The sequence below is a fragment of the Hermetia illucens genome, chromosome 1 (genome assembly GCF_905115235.1).
Source record: "Hermetia illucens chromosome 1, iHerIll2.2.curated.20191125, whole genome shotgun sequence".
Taxonomy (NCBI): Eukaryota; Metazoa; Arthropoda; class Insecta; order Diptera; family Stratiomyidae; genus Hermetia; species Hermetia illucens.
In genome coordinates this window covers 33,766,730-33,794,167 of record NC_051849.1, presented here as the reverse complement: position 1 = coordinate 33,794,167, position 27,438 = coordinate 33,766,730, and the positions used below count along the sequence as shown (strand labels likewise).

General features: G+C 42.0%; 2 protein-coding genes across 4 annotated transcripts; both read right to left on the bottom strand.

Moving 5' to 3' along the window:
* Positions 1 to 132: 132 nt before the first annotated feature.
* Positions 133 to 27,373, bottom strand: LOC119653973 (ionotropic receptor 75a-like). Of its 3 annotated transcripts, XM_038059135.1 has the most exons (10): positions 27,224 to 27,373; positions 19,768 to 19,931; positions 19,545 to 19,695; positions 17,492 to 17,678; positions 17,076 to 17,394; positions 16,900 to 16,995; positions 10,037 to 10,197; positions 9,857 to 9,983; positions 463 to 737; positions 133 to 402 (listed from the first exon to the last, which is right to left on the bottom strand). In XM_038059135.1, exons 1-10 carry the CDS (start codon positions 27,366 to 27,368, stop codon positions 165 to 167), a joined length of 1,863 nt encoding a protein of 620 aa, XP_037915063.1. In that variant the 5' UTR covers positions 27,369 to 27,373; the 3' UTR covers positions 133 to 164. The 3 variants fall into 3 exon arrangements, with proteins under 3 accessions (XP_037915063.1, XP_037915065.1, XP_037915066.1); XM_038059138.1 differs by lacking the exons at positions 133 to 402; positions 463 to 737 and adding an exon at positions 9,179 to 9,305; XM_038059137.1 differs by lacking the exons at positions 9,857 to 9,983; positions 10,037 to 10,197.
* Positions 8,756 to 9,183, bottom strand: LOC119654016 (defensin-like). The gene has a single exon (XM_038059181.1). It carries the CDS (start codon positions 9,074 to 9,076, stop codon positions 8,780 to 8,782), a length of 297 nt encoding a protein of 98 aa, XP_037915109.1. The 5' UTR covers positions 9,077 to 9,183; the 3' UTR covers positions 8,756 to 8,779.
* Positions 27,374 to 27,438: the final 65 nt, after the last annotated feature.

Genomic DNA, 27,438 nt, shown 5'->3' with positions numbered 1-27,438 from the left:
TGAGATTAATAAATTTCCAAATAAAATCAGACTACGAATAGAAAAATACGCCAATTCTAGGAGTCATAGATTTCATGGTGATATGAAATACATATGATAATACCATCAGACAATGGCAACTAAATCTCGTCCTCAATCTCAAACTTCAGCAGGTTGTAAATTCATTAATTCCCCAACTTTTTCTTCTCCGGATTCTTCCTTATATAAATGGAAACAAATCTCTCCACCGACAACAAAACTATAGACACCAAATAACCATAGGCAAGAATTATCAAAGCCGATCGGATGTCCACCAGGCTTGCGGTTACGAATTTACCCCCACCACCAGTACACCGTGGTTTCTTCGTATAAAGCCGACTATTCTCGCGATCCTGAAGTCCATATTCACGGAGAAGCATCATCCTGAAATGATTAAAGTCAATCATGCCAACTATACCTATATTACCAGAATCTTAGAAATACCCCGTCTTTAGGAATTCCTTATACGATGAGTTCTTCTGGATTGCATACCAAGGATCAATCACTTGAAGATACTGAATTTCCTGTAATCCGCATTTCTCGTGTTCCAGATAAGTTTCTCCCATTATTTTGTAGCCAACACCGAGCTCCATATGGAAAGCAAATAAACCATGGCGAATCCTGTTAACACCTTCGTCAAGTGGTAGAAAATTCTCGGAACCGTCCTTTTGCAGGATTTTTTGTTCATAGATCTTATGGCGAACTGGTTCTGTAGCGTGCTGAAATGAAAATATATTAGAAAGAATTGGAATCCAGGATCGAGACGCTTCCTAGAGAGAGTGAATAGCTCGAATCTAAACAGAGCTACTGAAATGCGCTTAGAGGTTCATGGACGGGCGAAGACGCGACGATCCAGAGTGTGCAAAATTGAACGAACAGCCATCCTGATGACGCCAAGGATAAGTGGACTGCTTGCCATCTATGGACTTCGTTGATGGAAATATTTGAGTCGAAACTATTGGCAAGCGGGACCTTATTGGAAAAAACAACCAAAGGGAAAAGCTCTCGCAGCCCACCTTGTTTGCTTTGACTGAACAATAATAAAGCTTAAGCCAACCGGCGCGAAGGTGGAAAAAACGGCATTCCATCACCTATTGATCAGTTTCTTTTGTATGTGAATAGGGTGGTTCTGAGTCTCCCATCTACTTGATGGCACACTAATTTTGAAGATCAGCGTACTGCTTCCTTCTAGTGTGCGGACCAATCATATTAGACGAATACCCAACCTTGTCAAAAATGTGTTGAGGGTTTCGTCGTCAGAGCAGAAGTTGCTTCACCTCTGCTCTCCGGTAAAATATGACCAAAAGCGGTTACAGGTACTTTTGTTTCCGAATATACCATATTAAGGAAAATTGAGTAGGTTGCTCTGCCAAATTAATGCTGTCCGTCATCACCTAGACTTCGCACCACTCTATCCTCAAATAGGAAAGCTGCTGCCAAGGCTCAAAAACCCCAAACCGACGGTGTTTCAAATGATATAATTCATACTCAATATGGGCTTTTGAATTAATGTTTTCATAGTCGCTTTCATTCAGACTGCTCCCGAGAGAAGAGGTGAGTCTGATGCCTCTATCCCGATGACGGCGTCAGCAAATTTTCCATCACCTGTTTTCCCTAATCACCTGCTAATGGCTACAGAATGGAATATCACATTAAGCAGGTCGACAAATGGTTTAGGTACGACAGATTTTGAACATTTTCTACGTAAGAATTCGAGAGTTGATTGAGCTTGCTGGAACACCCAGCCAAAGAGACAGCTGAAACACTCGACGAAAAATCGGGATATGCATGCCAAATAAAGTGGAAGTCTTACAAAACAAAACAACTACGGGGACGGCCGCTTTCAGTAACATGCAGTGTTCCTCTTCAAAAAAAGGCCCAAAGCGCCATATGAATCCCAGACAATCCGTTGCAAAGCAAACTAGAGAAGAAACAAAAAGGAGTCGCGTCTGAAGAAGACTTTATCCAAATAGTTCCCAGAGCTCCTTAAAAGACAAAGAAGGAAACAAACCACCACACCGTCTGAAAATCGTCTGCCCAAAGTCAGAGTAAGACACTTGTGAAAGTTCTCAGCGAGATTCGCGTTAAAATCAAGCCCATCAAGACAATGGAACAGAAGTGTCTTCCATACGGAAAACGAAGAATGGTGGAGTCCCCGTTGAATTAGACCTGAAGACAGCTAAATAGAGTGGATTCTGTCAGGTGGCTAACGGCCGTCTGGGAGAGAAGGCTCTGGTTTCTAGCCTAGAACCTATGTGTTCCATCGAAATGCGAGATCTTGATTTTCTCACAGAAAAGGTCTAAGTAAAAGAGGCCATTAAACTTGAATGTCCAGATTAATCAATGCCCAGATAAGTATCACCTCAGCGAATTCTTGAGACCAAAAACTTGCTGTGGTAGAAGTTACTGAGCAATACGTGAAAAAAACTCCTTAACAACGGTAAAATCGAAATTGAATGGGTGGTATGTAGGGTACGAATGCGGATAGCCCCCACCATGTTTACAGATGTTTAGACTAGGGCCACATATCTACAACCTGCCGGAGATAGGAGGACTAGACACTGGATAGGTAGATCACAAAGTGAAGAAGACGAAAATGAGAATAGTGTTTTTTGCAAGGATCCCGGCACATCTGATGAGAGCGTTGCACACACTGCCGACTCCAGGTGGTTGCCAGTCTTTAGATCGGCACTTGAAAGGGGTAGGATGCAATTAACGTGATCCGCACCCTTTAAATTACTATGCACCCGATTGCAACCGCTCACGAGTTGCTACCGTAGTTCACTGCTGAGATGAAAGCTAATCTACTGCTAATCAGGGGACAGTGTCGGAACAAGGACTCAGCTTCATGGCATCTTGACTTATCGGGTACCGCTGCAGACTGGATGCGAGATGGAGGAGGGGATGGTTTTGTTTATCTAAGTGTAATCTCGCGATGTTTTTAGCGATTAAATTATTTAAATTATTATTATTTTGAGTTTTTTACTCGCTCGTAATATTTTTTAAGCTTGATGCTGCTTGGTAGTTTTACTTGGGTTCTGTATTTACGTAAGATTTGTTGAAGTTCTTCGAGCAGACAGAATCAAGCTGGAGGGCGCTTTGCAGGATGTTAGCGTTGCAGCTGATACTGCTGTAAGTTCAGTGGTGAACCTGGTTACGATGACTTGCGGAGCTTTCATACTCCAGAGGGCAGCCAGTCTCCACGAGCCTTCTATGCATTGATGGATGGCGGAAATTGCCGACCTACGATAAGAATGTCGCTCGGGAGGAGGCATACACCACAATGGCAGAGCAAAAATCAGCTAAAAAGAAATTCCGTAGTAAGATAAACAAATGTAGACCTCGCGGGCAGGACCTAATCGACGAGGTAAATAGGATCCGCGGGGGATCGGTTATACACTTGTCAGCCGCAAAATGGACCGCACTGTGCAGTCATTATTCTCTAAATATCTCGTACAGGTTGATGGCAACAGTGCGTATTGGTTCGGTTTTAGAGCAGGAGGAGGCACATGGAATGCTGTTATTGAGCTAGTGCACAGAGTAATGCAACTCGTAACGCTTGGTGTCAAATATGCCTTCAATTGTGTAATATATACAGGTATGGCAGGCACACTAGAAAATACATTCCACGTGGTAAGCTGTTTCTTGCGGATATTAAGGGCCTCTATAAGAGGCGCCTTCTGTTCTATGAGACGCCAGAGGACCAAATAAGGATGGATATCATGTAATCCATCCTATGGCCGAACCCCTGGAACCTTTGTAACGATAGTCCACTAAGACATGCCATGGTTGGTTATGCAGATAATGTTGCGATACTTATTTCTGGACGCACTGTTTAATAGCCATAAGACAGACCTGGCATATTGATGCAACAAGTAAGCGGACTGATGACTGCTTATGGTATAAGCCTTGCGCTGGAAAAAAAACGGAAGCAGTCATCTTGACCGAGAAGAGCATCCCGACCCTGCGTCCCATATCATTCGACGAGTTGATTATAAAGTAAGTACCTTGGGTTAACGCTCGATTCGGAGAGGAGTTTCTTCAAGCAAATCAAGGAAGCAGCGGCAAATGCCGTGTGAAAGTGTAGGCTGATGCGCTTGGCAATGAGGCGTATTATGAGCGGCTTGCCCAAGTGCAGAGACAGGGAGCTTTGCGGATGGCATCTGCATATCGCACTTCTTCGGAACCGGGGGTGATGGTGATCGTAGGAGTGTATTGTCCTCCTTACTAAAGAGCATAAAACCATCTACAAGTGCAGCCGAGAAGGCAACGGAGGTAGCTGCTTCTGAAGAACGGCAACAAATTCTAAATTAGTGATTAGTGGCAAAATGAGTCAATAGAAAGATGGACTGCGCGGCACAGCTGGACAATATTGGGAAGGCACGCCCCGATTGCGCATTCTGCAATGGAGGAGTGGGCTACGCCGATCATACCTTTTTCTCTTGTCAGCAACTTACTTACAGACACAGGGGAGCCCTTTCGAAACAATGTTGTCAGAGAGCTGCTGTGGAGCGCAAACAGGCAGAGGCGAGGAGTGCACTATATTCAGCTTGTTCTCATTGCGAAAAAGATTGAGTTCAACCGATTGAGGGACCGGATGGCAAGCGATTCTTTGAACTGACAATTCCCTTTCACCCCCTTCCCTGTCGAAGGCTCCCTAAGACAGAAGAGAAAAGGGATAGCCCGAAGTGGCAAACGGTTCCAGGATAGCTCTTTTATGACAGGGGGTGATTAGTTGGTAGTCCGACGGTGTACCGTAGTCGGAGTCCAACACTCTATGGGTAAATGCATTCACCTACCGTTCTCACAAGAGAAAATATGAATTTAGGCCACGAGTTGGTTCTTAGAATATGCATTCCTAACTCAACAACGGTGTCGCGCGCTACCTATAGCGTTTGATTTCTTCAAGATGAACAAAAGTTCCAAAGTACATCCCTCCTTCCTTTAGCACTGTTATACTTTCCTCCGTGCAGCCTGGCGGCAGTAAGCGCGCATTCGCTGTTGAATTACCTCGGCCCTCATTAGGAACCGGTTTCAGACTACAAGATTCCGGTTTAGAATGTAGAACATGTCGATAGTACAATTCGTTACATTCTGCGCCCAGTCCAAACCACAAGTATATCTTGTCATCGATATCATTTCTTCTTGCTATCGGTGACGTTTATAATGTTGCCTGGTTCAGAAGAGGGTAAGTGTTCCAAAAGACCAAGACATTTTTCTTTAAACACCTTGGATATGCTATTTTCATTGAGTCATGGACCTTGTCTAAATTGCTCTGGATATGGAGAAGGAGGCAAGCAGTGTTTGACTGAAAATAAACACCAACAAAACCAACGTTCCCAGTCTGACAGGACATCGCATTCCTTCGGTCTAAATTAACTGATTATACATCGAAAACGATAAATTTGAATATAATGGAAGCGGCTTTGTTACAGACGGTAGCAGGGGATTTGATGCCCCTTGATGCATTGGCAATGCAAAAATACATTAACACTGGTAATGATGCCACCCCCTCCAACTGGTGTACATCATCACTATCAATGAACGCATCAGACTAAATTGTTGGTGCTGATCTACCCCAGTTAGAGTGGATGGTATCATTACCAGTGTTAATGCATTTTTGCATTGCTAATGCACGAAGGGGCAGCAAATGTTGCAAACACCAAATTCTCGATTACTGCCGCCAGGCTGCACGGAGAAAAGTATAACAGTGCTAAAGGAGGGAGGGAAGTCCGTTGGAACCCTTGGTTAAGTTAAAAAAAACTCTAGGGAGCGTGCGACACCGTTGTCGAGGTAGGAATGCATATTCCAAAAATCAACTCGTGGCCTAAATTCATCTTTTTTGTTTTGTAACAAAGGTTGGTGAATGCATTTACCCATATAGTGTTGGACTCCCGCTACGGTGCACAGTCGGACTGCCAACTAATCACCCCCTGTCATCAAAGAGTTAGTCTGGACCCGTTCGTCACTTCGGACTAGCCCTTAACTCTTCTGGCTTAGGGAGCCTTCGACAGGGAAGAAGGTGAAAGGAAATTGTTAGTTCAAAGAATCACTTACCATCCTGTCTCTCCGCGGGTCGAGCCCAATTTTCTTCGCAACGAGAACAACCTGAACGAATTGGGGGCAGTCATATAAGAAATGTTTTGTAGCCTAGAAGAAGTTCGTCGGCGCACGGGCCAAATACTCATATAGGTGTTGACGGAAAGGCTGAAGTGACCTTAGGAAAGAGCGACTACCCCATTTCTGGCTAAGTTATGTAATGTTATGACGTGTCGAGAGAGCTGAGTGGTTAGAGCACAAGGCTGTTGTTGTCGCAGTTCAAATCTCACTGGTGGCAGTGGGATTTGTATCATGATTTGACGTTGGATACCAGTCGACTCAGCTGTGAATGAGTACCGTTTCGGTCTTGAATGAAGTGCTCTAACACACTTCAAGGCCCTGATCCAATATGGATTGTTGCGCCAACGGTTATGATTATGTAATGGATTCATTATTCCTTGATGCCCGAAGATGAACGCCCCATGAACACATGACGCAGTAGAGTGTAAGAGGGGTGCGAACTTCTCGAAACGTTCTGGATGGAGCTGAGACACATTTCAGCAAACCATTAACGATTCGCTTAGAGGTAGCTGCCAACTTAGCAGACTTCTTAGCACCGATGAAGGGAACAAGTGGTTCCCGAAATATCAGCCAATAAATAACACCAGCGAACAGGAAAAAAGCAAGTTTTAACCTACTTCATATATTGTTGCGTGGAAAGGTTTGTTATTATTTTCAGAAAGGTTTATGTTCAGCTGCAGACATTATTTCCTGAAGACATAAGGCGCAGTGTTTTTGTCTAAACTTGTCGAAATTCGAATTCTGTCCTTTGATAAAGTCTTTCCACGACGGAAGACTAGACTGGCACCATCCACAACACGCCCGAGTGACCATCCAGGCGAGAACGCATTCCGCGGCCATTTTTCGATCTCCAATGTTGTTCAAGATTACAGTATTATTACTGTAAGTGAAGTGTTCCTTAGCTGTTAGGCGGGTTCTTCGATTCGAAACCCACGCCAGCTTTCAGCTGACTAAGCTGTAACTAAGTTTCTCCTCTAACTCTTGAAAGGTAAAGGAAGACACATCCACGGGCTCCACAGAAATTCGATCATCCCCTTCATGAGAGGGCACTGATCTACATTACTCCCCCTACTTCTCCCTTCCGAAGGGTGATCAGATTTACAAAGTTTAGTCAGTACCATGTATCATTCCGAATGGGCTTCAGGTACAAATTGCCCCCTGATATTCATCAACAGGCTATTCCACCCACGACTCACACTTTGAAATCCACTAATGTAAATAAAAAGAAAATTATCTTCTTCTTTTTCTTCAGCTTTTGTCCCGTTCACAAGCGAGGTCGGCTCGTTGAGATCGATTTCGCCATTTTATTTTATCAAATGCATGATCTGGATACAATCCTGGGGCTTTTATATCCCCATCCAGCGAATCAAGCCCCCTTTTTTTCCGTCGGCCTTTTGGTCACTTACCATCGACTTCGATGTTCAGACCAATCTTGGCAAGTAAATTCTCGTTAGCGCGAATTACGTGAGCATACCATCGAAGACGCCTCTCTTGATCGGTGCAACCGTCCGTCCATCGATTGCGGATATCCGAATTTCGGATGTGATCAAAGCGTGTCACGCCATTAGTTCAACGCAACATCTTCGTCTCGATAACGGCAAGACGCCATTCATTGTCACTCAGAAACATAGAGAGCGACAGGACAGACGACATTGAGGTAAATTTTAGATTTGAGACGTTCGTTGAAACGTCGATCACAAAAAGCACCAGTTGTGAAACACCACTTCATCAAGGTTGCGTTAATGCATGAAGCAATTTCATAACGCAGTTCTCCATTGGCTGATAACATTGACCCGAGATATTTAAATTGTTCAGTTCTGCGCAGGTCACTGCCGCTGGGAGTGATTATGCCTGTTTCATTTAGATCGGTCGTCAAAAACTCAGTTTTATTCAGATTCAATCTGTGTTCCATGAGGCGATCACTCCATTTTTGGACAAGTTGTTCGAGATCATTTTGACTATCATATTTCACCATATTAGAACCAGAGTGCTCAGGAGAAACCCAGCTTTGTTGATAAAGCCATTGTACCAACCTCCATCCTCTTAATAAATATTTATTCACACAAAGGAGACATTTAGATCATACTGTGGGGCGAGGCACTTCAAACTTAACCTAACTGAAGAGCAGAACAAACGAACGGCTTTAGACTTTCCCCGACATGATGTGAGCCAAATTTCCCTGGAATTAATTTTCAACTCCTGATGGACAGCTTGAATTTCCAGTTCTCAACAAGACGTAAACTGACAATTGCGAATATAATAATAACGTACAAAAAACTCCAGCAGAAGCAGCAGAGCACACCCAGCATTATAGAATTGTGAAGCCTGAAGGTCCAGCTTCCTAAAAAGCCGATAGTCTTTTGATTTTTTCATGGAGAAACTGTGTTCGCTACTTCACAGATAACAAACCAGATGTTTCCCACTTATGATTTCACATCAATCATCATGCGTTAAACATCTTCTGCAGTCTCGTTACCTTGGTACCAATGAGGATATAGCAGTACACAACGATCTCAATTCAAAAAAGAAATAATAATTTATTTTCCAAAATAAATTTTTTTAACCAAAATAACAACTACTAATAAAATTTGGATGAATAAATAACAAATTGGTGTTATATTAATAATAGAAGCACTTTAGATTAACGTCTGCAATTACAAACGGCTCGACCATCGCACCAGCCTCCACGACGTCCCAAAGCAATACAATGAAGTGCGCAGGCGGCATGACCCACTTTGAAGGGACTCAAGAGATCACAGGTTGCACGTTTCGCACGGTAATGCTGCTCCACCACCTGACTCGGAAGTTGTTCTTCTTCAATAGGAAGTTCCACTGCCTGATCGAGACCATCTTCCTCGTATTGTAACTGATAGGGTTGTGCTGAGGTGTAGACAGCAAAAGCGGCCACAATTAAACCCAAGACGAGAACGGAACGCATTTTGGCTTTAGTTAAAGATCAAAGCTTTGGGTTGAAGAAAAAGCTGAAGCTGGATCTGTATTCTAGCAGTTGTCTTTCACTAGACTGATAACGAACTGAGTAGAACGTGGCTTTATATATAGCGCGGGACTATAGATGCTAGGGGTTGTTATCTAAAAAATGGGGATCCCACTTTCGTTGACAACGAATTGGGATTTTTAATTATGGTTTGCAATGTTTGATCACGTACCTGAAATTCGAGGTATTGCAACACATTTTACTCTTGGTGAACAATCAAGCGGAAAAATATATTAACCTATGATAACGCCTATGTCGGGAATAACCTCTATAAGATAAGGGAAGGGGATAAGGGAAGGGGGACTAGGAACATTTTCAGTTTTTAAGTTAACTAAAGCAATGATTTCCTGCGATTGCCAAACAGACTCATTCTATATGCTTGAACTCTTTCCCTTCACTTTTGACACAACTGCAAACACAGACGCTTATCAGATGGAAAATCCCACAACAAAGGAGCAGAAGGAAAACCAGAATTTTTTTGTATCGAGATTATGGGACCGACGTTGCTTCTTTCACCACAAATTTGGCCTTCAGACACGAAAAGGCCTCTAAGTACTTGTTAGCAATAAGCGAGTTCCAAATATCATGAACCAGCAGAAGGACCTGCCTAGTCTATGCAGCAATCATAACCCGCTGTGGGTCATTCCAATTACCTCTACTCATATAAACAAACATTTGATCAAAGTAGAGATAATATCTTTTGAAAACAAAATACGTTATTACCGTAAAATAGTATCGATTGAAAACAGTGTCATCAGCACCAAATTTTAATCTGGAGTTCAGTAAGTCCTCTAAAGTTTGGATTTTGGTCGATGGAGATTGAAGTAATGCCGTTATGTTCGCTGAATAGCTGAAAGAATAAAACATATTTATAGAAAAAGAAAATCATTCTCTGTTAAATACCTTGTATAGAGAAACATCAAAGTTATATAAGTTACTATCATTACAACTCGAGCTGTAAAACTTTTCGGTGCTACCGCTGAGCCTTGTTGACATGTTGCCGCTAAAACCAAGATGAAAGTGTCATAGAAAGACGGCTTCAGGACTGAAGCATCTGAATTGAACTGGAAATAGTAACACCTTTATTCAAGTTTAAATTTAATTCCAAGTTTAAAAAAAAAAAAAAACTTTATTAATGGGACATTATTATGAAAGTCGGTATGAATCCCAATGAGCTACAATATTGGAAGACCTTATATTTTACTTAAATAGGGAATCCTTTCTGTGATTGACATAGTCCTAAGGTCCTAAGTTCGGTCGTCCACTTGAAGTCGTTTAGCTCTGGCCAAGCTTTGGTCCAAAGTAAAAACTTCAAAAACTTCGAGAAGCTTGAGAAAACTTTGCAACTGATGGTATCGCACTCCGCACTTGGGGCACTCCGGGGGGTGCTGGTGTCGCAGCTGACACCGTCGTAAATTCAGTGATGAATCTGATAACGACGGCGTATGAGGCTTCCATGCCCCGGAGAGGCCCCAGGCGCGACAAGCCTTTTATGTACTGGTGGACGGCAGAAATTGCCGACCTACGAAAGGAGTGCCATAAGCTCCGCCGTTTGGCACAACGTTTGTACGCCAACGAGGAGGCATGTGCCATAAAGGCACAATATAGATCAGCAAAAAGGAGACTCCGCAGCGCTATAAATAAAAGCAAAGCTCGCGGCTGGCAAAATCTTGTTAATGAGGTGAATGATGACCCGTGGGAACTTGGCTATAAGCTTGTCACTCGGAAAATCGGGACTCTGCGGAAGCCCTGCATATTGAGCACCGACCAGATGGACCGCATTGTGCGGGCATTGTTCCCCAGACACCTTGTACGGGTTGATGTAAATAGCGCAGAAAGCGTCGTGGATTGCCCCCTTTTCACAACTTACATAATTACAACAATAAGCAGGGGAAGAATAAAATGGCATTTCTAAGTCCGGTTGGATGTAATCTAGTTTTATAATACTGTGTTCGTTTCTGAAACTAAACTTGTAATTCAAGATTAACCTTCCTAACGTCAGATACCCTGCCATCTCTCCTATCCATCTGCATCCTTTCATCTTAGGAATGCCTTGGAGTTGGTATGCTGTACGCCACCCGCCTCCACGTGACCTCAATTTATAGCATGGCCTCAATTATGGTACCCGAAAGTACCAAACCGCCCTAAATATGAAGGGTATCGTCAACCACCACTCTAGTTCCCCGAGCATAATCTCACCAATTCGTATAAAATAGAATTGAAGAAATCTTCTCTCTGAACAAGATTTATACAGAACTCACCCTTCCCAGTGAAGGGTGAACCTATTCGATCGAATGTATGACAACTATTGTCCAAGTGCAATTCGTTGGCCATTTGGATTTGCGGCAAGCCACCATGTGAAGCACTCACCACCAATGTAATCTTCATTTTCCGCGTAGATTAGAGCGCAGTTCCTTAAGTAATCTGTCAATATTCACAAAAGGTAACCGGGATTGTGAAAACAATTTGTCAAAGATTCAGTCATGTCGGCCTACGCAGAATTAGTGCGCTCTTTACGTCCAACGCAATGAGCACCATTCGTGTGAACTGCACACTTCAGCTCGGACCACTTTCATAACTGCAATCCCTTTATCATTGTTGGCAGTACCCCTCCAAAATCACTCTATTTTAGCGACAGGTCTTCCACAGTATGTATGAATCACATTAGCCAATCTTGACTTAATAAGCTTCTCGAGAGTCTCCTCTACCTTAATTTATCCGCGAACGTCGCCATCTTCCAGCACGGGACAGCGTAAATACCGACTGTTGAACATACGTTAACCGTGCTGAGCGAGAAACCCAGCTTATATCTTAATACAGTTTTCAGCACTTCGTTGAGGATATCGTTCGGTCCCGGTGCTTTTTTATCTTTTATGGGCAAGATCGGTTGTTTCGAGGTCCTTTGCTGTTGGTTCGAATAGAGGGCAAAAACTCCCTGCGCCATTTCTCCCATCTTAGATGTTGCTTGGAACAGCAAGATCGATTAGATTTACGTTTTGGACGAGGCACCATGACTCTCTATTAATATCACACACTAGGTCATGCCAACTGTACGGTTTTTGCCTAGTAATTTCATGGAAGAATTCCTTATCCGCAACTCTGTACTCCACAGATCTAAGAACTATAATAATATGCTAAAGCCCCGGCAGTTTCAATTTCTTGGCGACTTTTCACGGCAGAAGGTCCGTGAAGGATGATTGTAAATTTTTCTAAGCACCTCAACTGAACCCCCCCACTTCGCAACTCACGACACTGACAATGGATTCTTGGAGGAGCCATGAATGAAGGCTGAGGTGGATGCTATTCACCCTCGTAGCTGCAGCTCGGAAAATCCTGTGCCACGAGGCTGAATGATTTGTTTAATGGAGCGGTGCTCCTTCTGCTACAGGTATGGCGTCCCTGACGTTGTTAAGCCAAGCCCTGACGTTGTTAAGCTAAATGCTCGTATGAATGAAAACCCCCCCTTAAACTCAATGTAGAAAGATGTATGTAATTTACTGTATGTATGCGCGTTCACAGTTCCCACCTTCTCACCAAATTTCGAATCAATTGCTGCAGCCTTTTCTGACAAAAGTGCATGTGACAGACAGATAAGGACATTCGCGACGGTGTGCAAACTGCACTTGTACCCATTTGGTGGTGCCGGGTAGGTGGGGAAAACACCCACCTGTGGACAGAAATGGCAATGGGAAGGATACCCAAAACAAAAAACCGAAAGTCGTTGGTATGTAAAGCAGTAACTGCGTCCCAGGCACCCACGCACCAGTTACTGACGCAAGCTGGTGCAGTAACCATCTGCATCGCCTTGTAAGCGGACCCGCACGTGCCAGTGGGGCGTCCATGTTCCTTGCCGCATAGGCGGTATGACGACCCGAATAAGCTTGTGACCGGTCGGCTGAAATGAACGTTTGCTGTGGGTTTCGGAATCCAACACGCCACTTTTTTACAATCCCCCGAGATGGGTAAACCGCGATTTAGAGGAAGTAGCACGCCCTAAACTAGGGGAAATACGTAAGTTAATCCAACTAGATCAGAAGACGTGCGGGGGGAACTATTGCTGAAAACCTACGGATCTTTGGGTGAATGTCTACTCTACTAAGAGAGGAAGGGACGACTGCAGAAAAAGGAAAATAGGACCTCCTATGGAGCAGAGGGGCAGCGGGAGACGAAAAGCTGGCGACTGTCTTGGTTGCGGTCCGTGAACCACAGCCTTGCGACTGACCAAATTCCTGAACAAAAATATGGCTGAAAAACAAAATACCATTAATATTGAAGGACAAAGAGGATATTGAGGCCATTCTTGTTAATTGTCGGGCTCCTCTTCACCCAGAACCGTGAAGACAGATGGATGACAGTGGCTAAAGTTGCATCGGACCCAGCAAGGAATAAGCGGTACATGCCAACGACGAGAAAGTTTATGCAGTGCTAGCAAAAAGTACTCAGGATGAAAAATTGTCTGAATTAAACAAACTGAACACGCTCTGCAAATTCGTCGGACCAAAGCATAATGTTCACCGCTATATTAAGGTGGAATGGAAAATGTTAGGAAATGGTTGGACAACTGCGGAGCCAAAAAAGCATGTAAAACGAAGAAACCCCCTCCAGACACAATTGGTAGTAGTTGGAGACCATAAAGTCATGCTGGACAAAGCAGTGGGGTTCAAAGATGTTTGAGGCGGAAATGTTCACTGACATATTTAAGAATAGTTTCGCACCAATGAAATTCTGAGCAATCAATCCAACTGAATATGCCCATGTGTATTCAACTAATCATCAGGAATTATTCCTTGGATAAAAGCTCCTCTATGACACCAACGTAGACCCAGCCGAGTACCTGAACGATCTGTGCTGGGTTCATTGCTCTGGAACATGATGTATGAACGTGTGCTACGCATCAAATTCCCGCGACAAGCTACCCTTATCGACTATGCAGACGACATCGCAATTGTTGTAGTAGATATACACCTGGGGCATCACGTAGTCTAAACAAGGATTGGTAGGTATCACCTGGATTAGAGTTGGCGGAACACAAAACAGAGACTGCACTGATCAGCAGTCGAAAACTGAAAGAAATTCTACGGTTTCGTGTGCATGGAACAGGATATGATATAGTCCAAGCCTTTCATCAAACACCTCGGCGTTATGTTAGATCATCGACTGACCTTCAAGGAGCACTTGGGCGAGAAAGCAAGGTCAGAGGCCCCAACCCCCGAGGAGACTCCTGCTAGCCAGAGTGTGTTCATCAATTTTATTCTACGCAGCACCAGATTGGACAAAAGCCCTTAATGTCCCTTAATGGCATATAGGATAAAATTATCTTCAGTATATCATCTGAGCGCGTTCCGAACGAACGCAGCTTTCCAGAGAGAGAATATGAGAATACGAGGCACTAGAGCACATACTCTTCGTGTGTTCGAGATTTGCAAATGAGAGGGAACAACGTCAACTTCTCTTGATAAGACCCTATAAAGTGGAGACGCAAATACTAGAATCCCAAGAAGTGTGAAATGCAGTTAGTTGCACAATAAGCTGTATTCAGGAGGAGCTTCGATGGTTAGAGCGCTTACGAAAAAGCAGCAGAGAGGGAATAATTCTCACCGTAAGAGGACCTCCCGGCTTATCCCCCCCACGATACAATGTCTCTAGATAGTTCCGTGGGGGGTAGTGAGTGAGGAGAGGTGGTTTTAGTGAGTTAGGTTTTAGTCCCACTTTTCGATGCTTTCAAACTCTACAAAGAAAACAGACAGACTGGCAGACGTACAGACAGACTTTAAACCGATTTTACAAATAGAACCCTAAAAAGCGACGCTATTGGCTCTGAGGATTTGGGACGTGAGATTACCGCAGTATTGAGCGGCTTCAGAACAGAGTCTTTTAGTGGCAGAGATGACGCCGCAAAAACCGTCTTACAGCATTCAACTAAGTCATTACACTACCTATTCTCGCCAATAAACTGTGCACAACAAGCAGATAGTTAGGCAGACGAACAGACAGGTATTGAATCGAATTTAATAAGGTGACGTTTTACACAAAATTGTTTTGTGTTCGTATACATTCCCTGTTGATTGGAAAGAGACAGTGGCAATATGGATAAGTACCACATTGACAAAGGCGAGAAATTCATTCAGGAGTATTTTACAGAATGAACCACGCCATCCCAGAATGGCTGAAAAATGTACCGTCCTGGAGCTACATGAAGAAAAATGGGAGAATCCATTGTTCGACCAAGTGTCCGTTACGGTCATGCCAGCTGAGCCAGCGTGCCAAGTTGTACCGCTGTGAATGCATTGATTCGCCCGTAGAAAGTGCAGAAAGTGTGATGCCAGATTGTCGAAAGGAACACGCGGCTGTGAAATTTAGCTTATTGGATTTTAGTCCTTAAGACCGCTTATAAGGATGTCCTAAGTAAAACCTGAATCTTCAAGTGGTTTTGACGTTTTAAAAGTGGAAGAATGTCGGTTAAAGACCAACTCCGTTCAGGACGCCCTCATCGTCAAGAGTGACGAAAAAGTCGACAAAATCAATGTCCTTGTCGTGAAGACCATTGCCGAACCATTGATCAACTGTATAAAATGTCTGGAGTTCAATTTAGAGGATTTGATCCGAAGATTTGCGCATGAGAAGGATTGCGGATGCGGATTTCTCGCAGACATCCAAAGGAAACATCGACTTCAGGCATGTTTTGAGCTTCAAAATCAGCTTAAAGAAGACCCTGGAGTTTTTCTATGATGATTAGTGGTGATGAATCATGGATGTAATGTGGTAATGAATCATACGGATACGACCCAGAAACAAAGCAGCAATCATGCCCGTGGAAAATAGCTCGCTTCCCACGTTCCAAAAAAGCTTGCCAAAGGAAATCAAACATCAAGACAAAGTTCATTTTTTTCTTCGATTGAAGAGATGCTATACACGCGGAGCTCATTCTCCCGAGACAAACTATCAACCACGAATTATATTGTACCTGGAAATTTTGAAAAAATTGTGGGAGAAAAGGGCAAATCTTTAGCCGATGGGCTACTGGTTCTTCATCATGACAACGCTCCGGCCCAAACCACTCTGTTCGTAATGCAGTCTTTGACCATAAACGCCATGATACCCATCGTGCAGTCAGGTCGGTGCTCATAGGTGGCGGTGAGGAAGACGGGGCGGCAACCCTGTCGGCCAAACCAAAACCAAGTGGTCGAGGAGAACCTTCATAGTGGTGGCACCGGGAGACTCTGTATCGCATTGGCTTGTCGGCCGTGATGCAGTAGGTGAATGCTCCAAAGGCCTAATCAGACCCGAGTCTGCACGGGGACTCATCTGAAGTGGCAATTATTCACGAAACCTTACCAGGTGTATACTGGTACCATGGGAACCGGGATAGCCCCTGGACTCACATACTTCAGGAGAATTCCTGTTGTATGTGCGTTCAGCTCGGTTGTTTGCGGTTGGCCACCCCAGTGGGGGTGGGTCTCAGCGTGGTGTTTCGTTTCAACACGGGTGCCGTACTCCTTAGTTTGGTAGAAATTTCGGTAGGTCTTGCATCCACCAGTATGAATACTGAGCCATGCACTTGGTGTAGACTGGTACCGTTGTTCTTTGTCGCAGCGGAGCTCTGATTGTGGTCACAAAATCAATCCGTGTCTTAAGAAGACCGTGGGATTAAGTCTCCATGACAGGTACTCACGCAAAACCCCCTAGGACTCACTGTCCAGTCAGGTCAATTTCCCCCTTTTGGATTCCCCTCATATCTGGAATGAAAAAGTGGAGATATTACTTACATCTTGGATATCCAAAAGCTGTGTTTCAGCGAATACCGTACCGACCAAAGCTAGAACAGAAAGTAAAAACAGCGCAACTAAACAGTACCAGACAAACTGGAAAAGGAAAAAAAAAATTATCGTTACAAGAATTGCTTACTATCTTTCTAAAAACTTAATTTCCGGACAATATTCACCTTATTGAACGGCAGAAGGAATACATCGTTAGTGTATGATAATTTCGGAGAATGAAATACAAATTTCGAGCGCGTTGCTGATGGCATTGCTATGTACTCAATATATTGAATTCGATCTGAAGTAACAAACAAACCAGTAGCTCCAATATCCGATCGATTCTCCACCAGGTCACCTATCATTCCACTCCACTTTCCAGTCTTGTTGTCCTTGTAACCCCATTGACTTACGATTTTATAATTGACAGAGGCGTTGAGGTATTCCATAAGGTAATTCGTGAGTAAATAGTTTACTTTAGTTATGGTATCCACATGCTTATCCCTGTGATAAAGTTACAGATTGTTTTGCGTTATATTGAGGCAATAGATTTTTTAAAAAGATGTTTCGAAAAGATAACTTCTATCTATAGTATGTTCACCTGTAGTCGTGTAAATGGTTCAGTGTATCTTTGTTCGTTACAACCATGGAGGCACGGAGAACTTCACGCTCAAGGTTTTTTCTCCGATGTACAATAGAATCGGAAATCCTTTCGTCTACTATAGAACCGTTACTAAATGAGGCAACCGGCTCAAAAATTATATCAGAATTAGGACCTTTCCTGTAAACTGAAATCATGAGTTAATAAAATTTGGTTAAACACACTTAGATTTTGAAAAATTGAAAAAAGAACAGAAAAATCCTCTGTTCCAAGTTATTTCTCTATTCAATGCGGAAACGAACTCGCATAGAAGAAATAGACGACTGGATCCCGAAATCAGCGAGAAAATAATAGCTTCTCTAGATCAGGTCCGGATAGCTCAGGGGTTACAGCAGAAGGCTGTCGGTCGAAAGTTCGCAATCCGAATCTCCTCATTGATGGCAGTGGGATTTGTATCGCGAGCTGTGAATGAGCCAATTAGTGTTAATTTCAGCATCATCATCGGCACAACGACCGGTATCCGGTCTAGATCTGTCTTAATAAGGAACACCAGACACCCCGGTTTTGTGCCGAGGTCCACCAATTCGATATCCCTAAAAGCTGTCTGGCGTCCTGACATATGCCGTCGCTCCACCTCACGCAGAGTCTGCTAGTCTTCTTTTTCTACCATAGATATTGCCCTTATTGACTTTTAGGGCAAGATCATCCTCATCCATACGACTTAAGCGGGGGTAAAAAATTCTTCTCTCGAACGCGGCAAAGAATTCGAAATTTTTCTTGCTAAGAAGGTCTCCGAGAAATACTTAAGGTCTGGCAAGATCATAGTCTTGTACAATAAGTGCTTTGACCCTATGGTGAGACGTTTTGAACGAAACAGTTCTTCAAAACTGAAACAGGCTTTGTTGGCAGCCAACAACCGTATGCGGGTTCCATCGCCATAACTGTTATCGGTTGTCATTTTTAGGAGAAATTATTAACGGTCTCAAAGTGGTAGTCTTCTATCTTTATTGTTTCGTTTGACCAGTGCGATTCGATGTTGTTCGCTGGTTTTTGTTGCTGACGTCGCCACCATGTACTTCGTTCTGCCTTCATTAATGTTGCTGATTTGACTGGAATGAAGCCTCTATGGCATGGGCCAATAATATTCTGGGCTATACGGCCTATCAAAATAGCGAAGAATACCTTATAGATGGTATTCAGCAACGTGATACCTCTATAATTGCTGCACTGCGTGATACCTCCCTTTTATGTATGGGACAGATAATGCCTCGTTGCCAACTGTCAGGCGTTGATTTACTGTCCTAGATCCACATGATGGTGTACCGGACCAAATGAGGAGGTCCGGTCCACCATCATGTGGATGTGGACTTAGGATCCCGCATATCCTAAACAACTACCCAGCTTTAGTCTAGCTTAGACTAAAACAACTGGCGTTTTAATCCAATATAATTCCCAACCTTGTCGTCTTTTTGCGATGATAAAAGGGAGCGTTTTTCCACCTGTTGGCACTTTCGGTCACGCTGCTCCCAGGAGGTGAGGCAGCGTCTGATGAGCTGCCTCTTCCCTGGACGAAACCGTCAGTCATTTTTTGTTTTTTTTTTAATCCAGTTTTATTTTTTGCCTGACTAAGAAACCTACTCCGAGCACATGGTTTACTGGATGGCCGCTATTATATACGGTGTAGTGGTGGAAACCGGTCCCTGTCCAACGCATCTCTGTTACATCAGCCTTATATTGGAACAGGCTAGCTGCTCAACAGCATTCGGTCTGTACAGGGGGCGTATATTCTATAAGATTATGCGTTAATCGCTACTTCGTTGTCGTTGCCGGGTTCGTCGTTGTAAATTCTATCCTGGTCGAGGCTCCTTCTTTGGCTTCGTAACGTCAGTTTTCCGTGTAGGGTTGTAGACCCTACCCAACCCAGTTGGTACAATTTATCCCGTCTTTAGGCGCGGGGGACTCACCTTCATCCTTTTCCTCTAACATACTTCAAGGCCCTGATCGATTGTTGTGCTGCCGGCTATTATTATTTCTATGTCAGATCAAAATTTACCTTCTTTTATATAAAATACGCCATTATGTTCTGTCATACTATAGACTTCACTATTTATCAGTAGAGGCAGCTGTGTCAAATACTCTGCAGCTGATCCTCCTATGTGGCTTAAAACTGTCCATTTGAATCGATTATATAATCTGGGATCAACCTGTTTGATTAATATAGCAAGGTCTTGTTAATTTTCATGTTAATTTCAAATTAAGAAAGTGGATTGTTATACCTGCTCCAATAATAGAGCTGTGCCGGAGCAATTCAAATCTACTATTATTAGATGTCTCTCCTCATCTTTCACCACAGGGATATTTTCGATAGAATCCGACTTTATTGAAAGTAGATAGCTTTCTGAACCTTGTTGAAATTGTGCAACAAACTTATATCTTGCATCTGTAAAAAAAAACAAAAAACAAAGAATTATTTCGAGCCTTATAAACGGAGGCCACCATTTAGTCAACCAAAAACAAATTAGATTTGAATTAAAGTGAAGTTATTTTGAGATAAAGACAAACGATAACCTTGGCTAGTGTTGTATAAATTTTGGCTTGAACCATGAAGCGCGCTTGACAAGTCGGCTCAAACCAATATTAAAGTATGGATAATGGATATGGATTAAAAGTCAATTAACTTACTGTGTGTGATGTAATTTTAATTTGAAATTTAATTTGAAAATGTTTATCTCAAGTCAACGAAGTTTGGAAACTCCCGCAATCCGAAATATTATTTCATAATTCTACCACTCCCCACTTGATCCTCTTCGTATTATAATGAACATGTCCATGCTCTTTACCTGCCTATGCCATTGTGCAATTACATGTACTTTTGCTAAACATTTCCCCTCTAGCAATATAAAAAACGTTTATATGAACGAGGTTACGAAACGTGAGACGTGCATTGATTGCACTTTCCTAGTACATAGGTGCCTGTTGGTCATTGCTCTGCTGGTCAAATGCATTGAAAGAAAACCAATATTTCTAGAGGAGAACAACTGATGCGCCGTCTCGGTTGGTGTTTTATTCCTAAGTTGCTGACCATGAAGGGTCAACATTTCGGCAGGTCTTGTATTACATTTAGTAAAAATTGGAGAGGTTAAGTTGGGTGTTGGAGTCTATAGCGAATTCTTTGAATTTCCAATCACAAATAATAAAGAACAGCGATTCGAGCCGTTGGAATACCAAAATAGAAGGAAGAGGTGAACACCGGATAGCTTTTGTGAAAATAGAACGGAAAAGGCTGAGGAAAGTGTGCGCAATTTTGAAAATTCTACTGCATTACTTATCAGAAACTTAATTACTTCAATTCACTCGTATCCAAAATTTTTTTCTATAGTGCTATTCGCCTGAGCATAAAAAATAGCTTAATGGACAAACCGCGCGAAATACAAGAAGTTCTCATGATGGCGGGGTTTACTGAACATGCGGCGTTCTGAACGGCGGGAGCGTTTTCCGAGCCCCACGATTACGTTTTTGGTACTTTAGACAGTTTCTTCCTCCACCTCCTCCTTTTCAAATAGAAGGATTTCGACTACCATCGACTTTGCTTGTCGCTCTTTGAGCTTGATATAATTCATCCCGAAAAAGAAAAGGGAAGGTAGGGAATATTTGGTATGAGTGCCGCATGAAAAAAAAGGGTCTATTTGCCACTATAAGGACATAAATTAGTGAGAAAACCCTAAAGACCACGCCTGATTTTCACCTGAGGGCGAACAGGCATCAGACGAGGATGCGAACAGGCATCAGACGAGGATGCGATCGGTCGTGGATTTTCACTCTTTGATAGCGTCAAAAAGGCTACGAGTTTTCCGGTTCGAATCGTGCTAGTATTTTTTTATTGTCTAATTTTCAGTCACGCATAGTTTGCGTAATTACGCGCAATATAACCTTTTTTAAGATTGCAGGTTCTGTTGCGGTTCCAACGTAACGGCGGACGTACGAACTTCATAAATGACATTAGAGGAAGGTTCAATTCCTCCTCCACCATATTCCAGGACCTGGCTGGCACAGACACGTACCAAAGTCTGTCTGAGACCAGCGCTTAGATGCTAGCGAAGCCAATCAATCAACTTCCCCTCTTTACTTTAAGTGTTTGGGCTAGCTCTTTCCTGATATTTACCGAAAATCAACCCGGATGGTCGTTATGGCCACATTACCTACATTATTTGAAGGTGGATCGGGATAAAGATCGGAGATGAGATGGTGGAACTGTCTGTCTGTCTGTCACTGTCTCCAAAACCGCTAAATGGATCCGAACGAAATTTGGAAGGAATATGGAAAATATGAAATTCCACGCATACAGTGAGTGACATAAATTTACGTGCAGTTCCCAGGCTTCCCATACATGTAAAAGGGGGATGTTAAAATTTTTTTCATCGAATATAATATAATCATGTGGGGTATCAAGTGTAAGGTCTCAAGTGTTACTTTGTTAGTTTTGACGCGAATTGCAAAGTGCGCGAGCAAGGAGTCAAAATGTGCACACTTAAAGTGTGACAGGACTTATTTTCGGATGCTGCCCAACCCAAAAATCCGAAAAAAATCAGGAAGGTGCGCTTACCTGTCCCATTCCGATATCTGCTCAAATAAATATACTAATAGTATATTACCAGCTTCTAGAAATTGATTGAAAAACCCCCCTTAAGTTCATTCTAGGAGTACTGGACAGCTATAGAGGACAGTATAGTGATACGCATGTTAAGTTTCATAAAAATCCGGCTATTAGTGTCTGAGTCATAGCAGCTCAAACTTATCAATTTTGTGCGAATTTACTGCAACCTAAGCCATGCAAATAAGATGCTGTCGTCATCATTAATGAGAATAATTGACATTCCAGTGAAATACTAAAATCCCATTCCTGAAGAATCTACTTCTCCCCAGCCCTTATTAAAATCGGTTTTCTGTCTGTCTGTCCGTCACACGAATTTTTCTCAGAGATGGTTTTAGCGATTCATACCCAATTTGGTGGCAAGATGCGAACTGTGAACGCTCACGCATACAGAGAGGTACATAATTCTATGTCGAATTTAATACGCATTACCCCATACATGCAAAAGGAGGGTGTGCATTTTTTTTTCATCAAGTATAGTCATGTGGGATATCAAATGAAAAGTCTCGATTAGTACTTTCCGAAGCCGATGCTAGTTTTTACATTTATTGGAAAGGTCAGGAGTGCGGGGGGTTAAAAGTGATAATTTCTTTAACGGACCCATTCTCAGAAACTACCCAACTCAAAAATCTGAAAAAAATCAGGAAGCTACCATTATATAGTGCCTAGGCTCCAAAATATCCTCCATACCGATACCTGTTTAAATAAAACTAATAATAGTATATTACTAGAAATTTTAGGAGTTAACAGCAAAACCCATTCATTCTGGTACGAAACAATGTAACAATGCATAAAACATGATCCTACCAAGTTTGGTGGAAATCGCACCATTATTAACAAAGTTATAATAGGTCAAATTTGTCGTTTCTTTGCCAATTCAATGCTGAATGTGGATATTCTCACAGAATATATGCATATATTACGTGCTACGTAACTAATGGGGCAAATGCACACTCAAATGTCTTTATAAAAGAAATACACGAAACTTTTCATACCTGAAGCATCCAGCTTCCGGTTTCCTAACTTGTATGTGTCTGTTGTAGGTTAAGTTCTTCACATTTGCCAATAATATTAAGCTCCGCGAAGCGTATGAAATTAACCGTTTTCAATACAGGGCTTTCCATCAAATGATTTATTTAAATCTCTTTCTAAGAAATAGAGGGCAATGGAATTTTTTAACTATGTGCACACGGAGCTGCCATGCACTCATCGCTTCTCCTTTTATACCTGAAGCGTCAAGCTTCCCGTTTCCCGACTTGTTCCTTTTATTTTGAGTACAATTGTTTGGTCTCTTTGACGGTTGAAAGTCAGCTTCCACTTGGTAGAATATCGGTAGTGCTTGTCTAAATATGAATTCAGGCAACTGTCACCGCAGTCTTTGATCCTTACACTAGTGTAAATGACATTTTTTAGGCTTTTGATTAGATTGGCTGTAGGGACAGATTTTGAGATATTTGCGGAAAATAGTAAGAAAAAGGAGAGAACAAAACCTCGTAGAGTTCTTGCTGAATTAATGTAAAGAGAAAGCAACCAATGCCAACCTTTTACTTGGGATTGGCTCTTTCTGAAAAGTTAAGGATTATCTAGCAGAAAAGTGAAGGGTATTGTCTATCCTATCAACAAGTTCGTATTGTTATACCGAGTCGATATCCTTCCGTATGGCAGTCAAACTATTATAGGGATCTTGCGTTTATTGCCGGGCAAGACGTCGATTTTCTGTAGATGACATGCTTGACCATGCGACTTGAACGACTATCAAGCTGTTGTTATTAAGCTATACTCATCTACAAGGTTAAACCGGCAGCTATTCAGATGGAGCTAATTTTTATTCCTTTTAAAAATCGATATGAACTGCGTAGGTGCTCAACAAGCAATTATAATATAGGCAGGAAGGAGCACGGTTGTTCTGGTTAGCAGGAACTCTTTCTTCTTTAGAAGAAACTTTGTTTTGTGAAAGGATATTATTGCAATTGCCAGTTGTGCTAAATCTTGAGGATATTTATCTGTTCTCCTTTTAAGTGTTGAGTTTACCGCAATTTTAGAAAGTTAGTTATGGAGATGGTTATTGTAAGTCAAGGTTGGTGTTTTCTTATATCAGAATGTCTTAGAGGGTTGGCTTCTAGACGAAGATGTTACGAGTTCATCACGTACTTCCTGAATTTTTTAGGTATATTTAACGTAATAGTCGACTGTATTTTTTCATACTCGCACATCACAGACCTCTGCAAATAGTCGGAACGAATTCCTTTCTTAGGGAATAACTCCTCAATTACCTTCAGAAAGTGATGGCGGTATTTCATTCGTGGAAATCTATGAGTTGTGCATATCGCTGCTAGAGCTCCGTAAGCATTGTCCCACATGTCCCAACAACAATGAATTACCTAAGTAAAATAAATGAGACTTGACTCATACAGTTTGCTGCTATCAAACTAATCATGAACTTCTCTCTCACACGCCCAACGTGCCACTCCCCAAGGATTGATTGATCGTTTGAAAGTAGACTTCTCCTGCATTTCGGAAACTAAACTAAATAGCAGGCATAGCGTACATTCCGCTAGGTATAATATGATATTTTCCGGAACGACAACAACACGGGCGCTGCCCTTTTAGTCAGAAAAGACTATCAATTTGAGGAAGTCATTATAGAAAACCTGTTGATCTCTTCCGCCGCGGCGTAGTAATAAGAACCACTGATGGTTGGCGAATTTCGGTAGCTACGCGCAGGGTTTTTAGTTAAATCGGTGAGTTGAGGTAAACTCAGAAAGTGTTGCGAGTCCGATGACTTTACTGAAGTTTTCGTTATGGTGAATTTAGTAAACTTATTGGAGTTCTCAGAGACAAAGGCCTCGATAATTGAATCAACAATCGACGATATAACCGGGCTTATTTTGAGGCGGAGGGGAATTGAGCTGAGTTTCAATCAGTAAAAGACCTGACGAAATCCCGAATTTTGTAATCAAGAACCTTCCCAGAGCCTTCCTGAAATTTATGTTAGCAGTTTTCAACATCTGCATTAATAATGGCAACTTCCCATCTACGTGGAAGGTTGCAAAAATTATTGTGATCCGAAAAAAGGCACCTCCAACGAGCCAAACAATTTTAGGCCCATTTCTTGTTATCTAACCTAAGCAAACTGTTTGAGAAAGTATAGAAAATTGGGCTGTTCCAGCATTGTAATCTCAACAAACAACATTATCCCTGACCACCAGTTCGGATTCCGCTCTAAACAGGGAACCTAGCACGCATTGAGCAATCTCCACTACGCAGTCGTCTCAAGACTTAACGTCAATAACAAACTGACAGTAGCATGTGGGTTAGATTTAGGAAAGGCCTTCGACTTCGTGTGGGTAAAGGAACTTCTGTACAAACTATAATAATAGACAACGAATTCCCAGTCCCGACAATTAGAATTTTGTTAAGTTTCTTTGAAGATAGGCACTTTTTTGTCAGCGTGGGGAATGAATTCTCCGATCTCTTCCCGGTAATGTCGGGAGTACCGCAAGGATCCGTCTCTGGGTCAACTTTTTATAATACCTTCACGGCTGACGTTCTGATCCCCGACAGTGGCATCCACAGGAAAACTAAACGCTTAAAAATGAGAATCGGGAACACTACAGTGAGCAGATCTAGCTCGATCAAATACTTGGGAGTAATACTGCATGAACTCCTCAAATTCAAACCTCACCTTCAGCTCGCTATCAGCAAAACACGCGATGCAGTTAATGTTATCTACTATCTTCTTCGCAAGACAGTAGGTTTCAGCATCAAAACCAAACTGACTCTGTGTAAGCCTCTAATAAGACCCATTATCTGCTACGGAGCACCAACTTGGATCACATGCTCCAACAATGTCATGGCAAAATGTGAGGCATTCGAACGCCGAATTCTTGTCATACAATTCGAAAACCAAAAACGTCGGTAAAACACTTCGAGAATACGTTCTCAATCTATTGGAAAAAATCTTCGAAAGAACGGACGACCACCCTAACCCACTAGTTCGGCATTTAACCAACAGAGTAAAACCACCTCATTGGTCACATACTTAAGGTATTGTCAAATCGTGAGTTCAACACTAAAACCAAAAATCCTCACCCTTTTTGATACTCCTGGCCTGGTAGGGGTAGATTGAGATTAAGCACAGGAAATTGTAATGTGCTGATTGTAAATATTAGTTAAGAAATATTATAGTTAAGTATTTATTGTATGTTAGGCTAAGCTAACTTATGTTAGAATAAGTTAGGATAAGATATATTTAACTAAGTTAATAAAGTAAAATTTTCAACCTTCTCGCGCCTTTAGTGCGGGCGCATTTTTGTTTGTAAATGTTAAAGTTTTTTCAAAAAAAATTGTCAAGATCGATGTATATACACAATAAAGTAGATTACAGAGAAGGTCGAGTTGGCCAAACTATGTAATAGTCACCCGTTGTGTAAGTATAATTACCTATTATTTAAGCTAGCCATAAATAATCGTGGGTCTAGTTGTAAGTCACTAAATAAATAAATTGAAATTGATTGAAAAAAGACTCATACAGTCACAATATATGAAACAATGATGAAAAGTTTAGTGCAAAGTTACAGGAGGTAAGGGTTATGTTTTTTTAAATAAACTGAACTCACTCTAAGTCATCAAAGGAAATACTAATCACACTATTATAGATGCCCGAAAACATACCCGAAGTATTTTTGTAAGAATGGAAAACCTTGAAACAGCGCCAGGTATATGAAATGAAATCCTGCTTTTTCAAACATCAAAGTTAAGCGTTGGTAGAAGTGGCTAGCACTTAGATGGAGGACCATTTAGAAGCAACTCATTAGAAAGCGTTTATTTTTCAAGTATTCATAATTTTTTCTAATTTTCCCATTTTGAGGACTCTATGATAAATAAAAAACCAAACACGATGAAATTGCAACCGTTTTTGATTTGACTTAACATTGAAGACTCTTTTGTAAGTTACGGAATGGTATTAATCCCGACTAATAAAAAAGCTTATACCGAACATCAGAAAGCAGCTGCACGAGACGCCTTATTTATAATTATTTTAAAATATTAAACTTCACTATTAAATCCTGCATTCTTACCATAATTCCAGCAAACCAACACAGAAATTTTCAGAGGAAAATTCAGAAGCTTAGCGAAGGCTTTAATAGGTGAAACATAGTCAAGACTACTAGAAACCAATGGAGTTGATGTAACCAAGAGCCAAATCCCAACAAGAATGTACATCCTTACTGTTCCATTGATATTGAAAACTTTAAACGTAAATACAGTCCCTTATATATCGGCTCCAAAAAGG

Bases quoted from the DNA above. Each gene is read 5' to 3' on its own strand.
- LOC119654016 (XM_038059181.1), bottom strand. From the start codon at position 9,076: ATGCGTTCCGTTCTCGTCTTGGGTTTAATTGTGGCCGCTTTTGCTGTC.
- LOC119653973 (XM_038059135.1), bottom strand. From the start codon at position 27,368: ATGTACATTCTTGTTGGGATTTGGCTCTTGGTTACATCAACTCCATTG. The intron at 17,395-17,491 runs GTGAACATACTA...ACTTTATCACAG, and splicing joins AACCATTTACACGACTACAG to GGATAAGCATGTGGATACCA. The intron at 738-9,856 runs GTAATAACGTAT...TTTTCATTTCAG, and splicing joins TCAATCGATACTATTTTACG to CACGCTACAGAACCAGTTCG.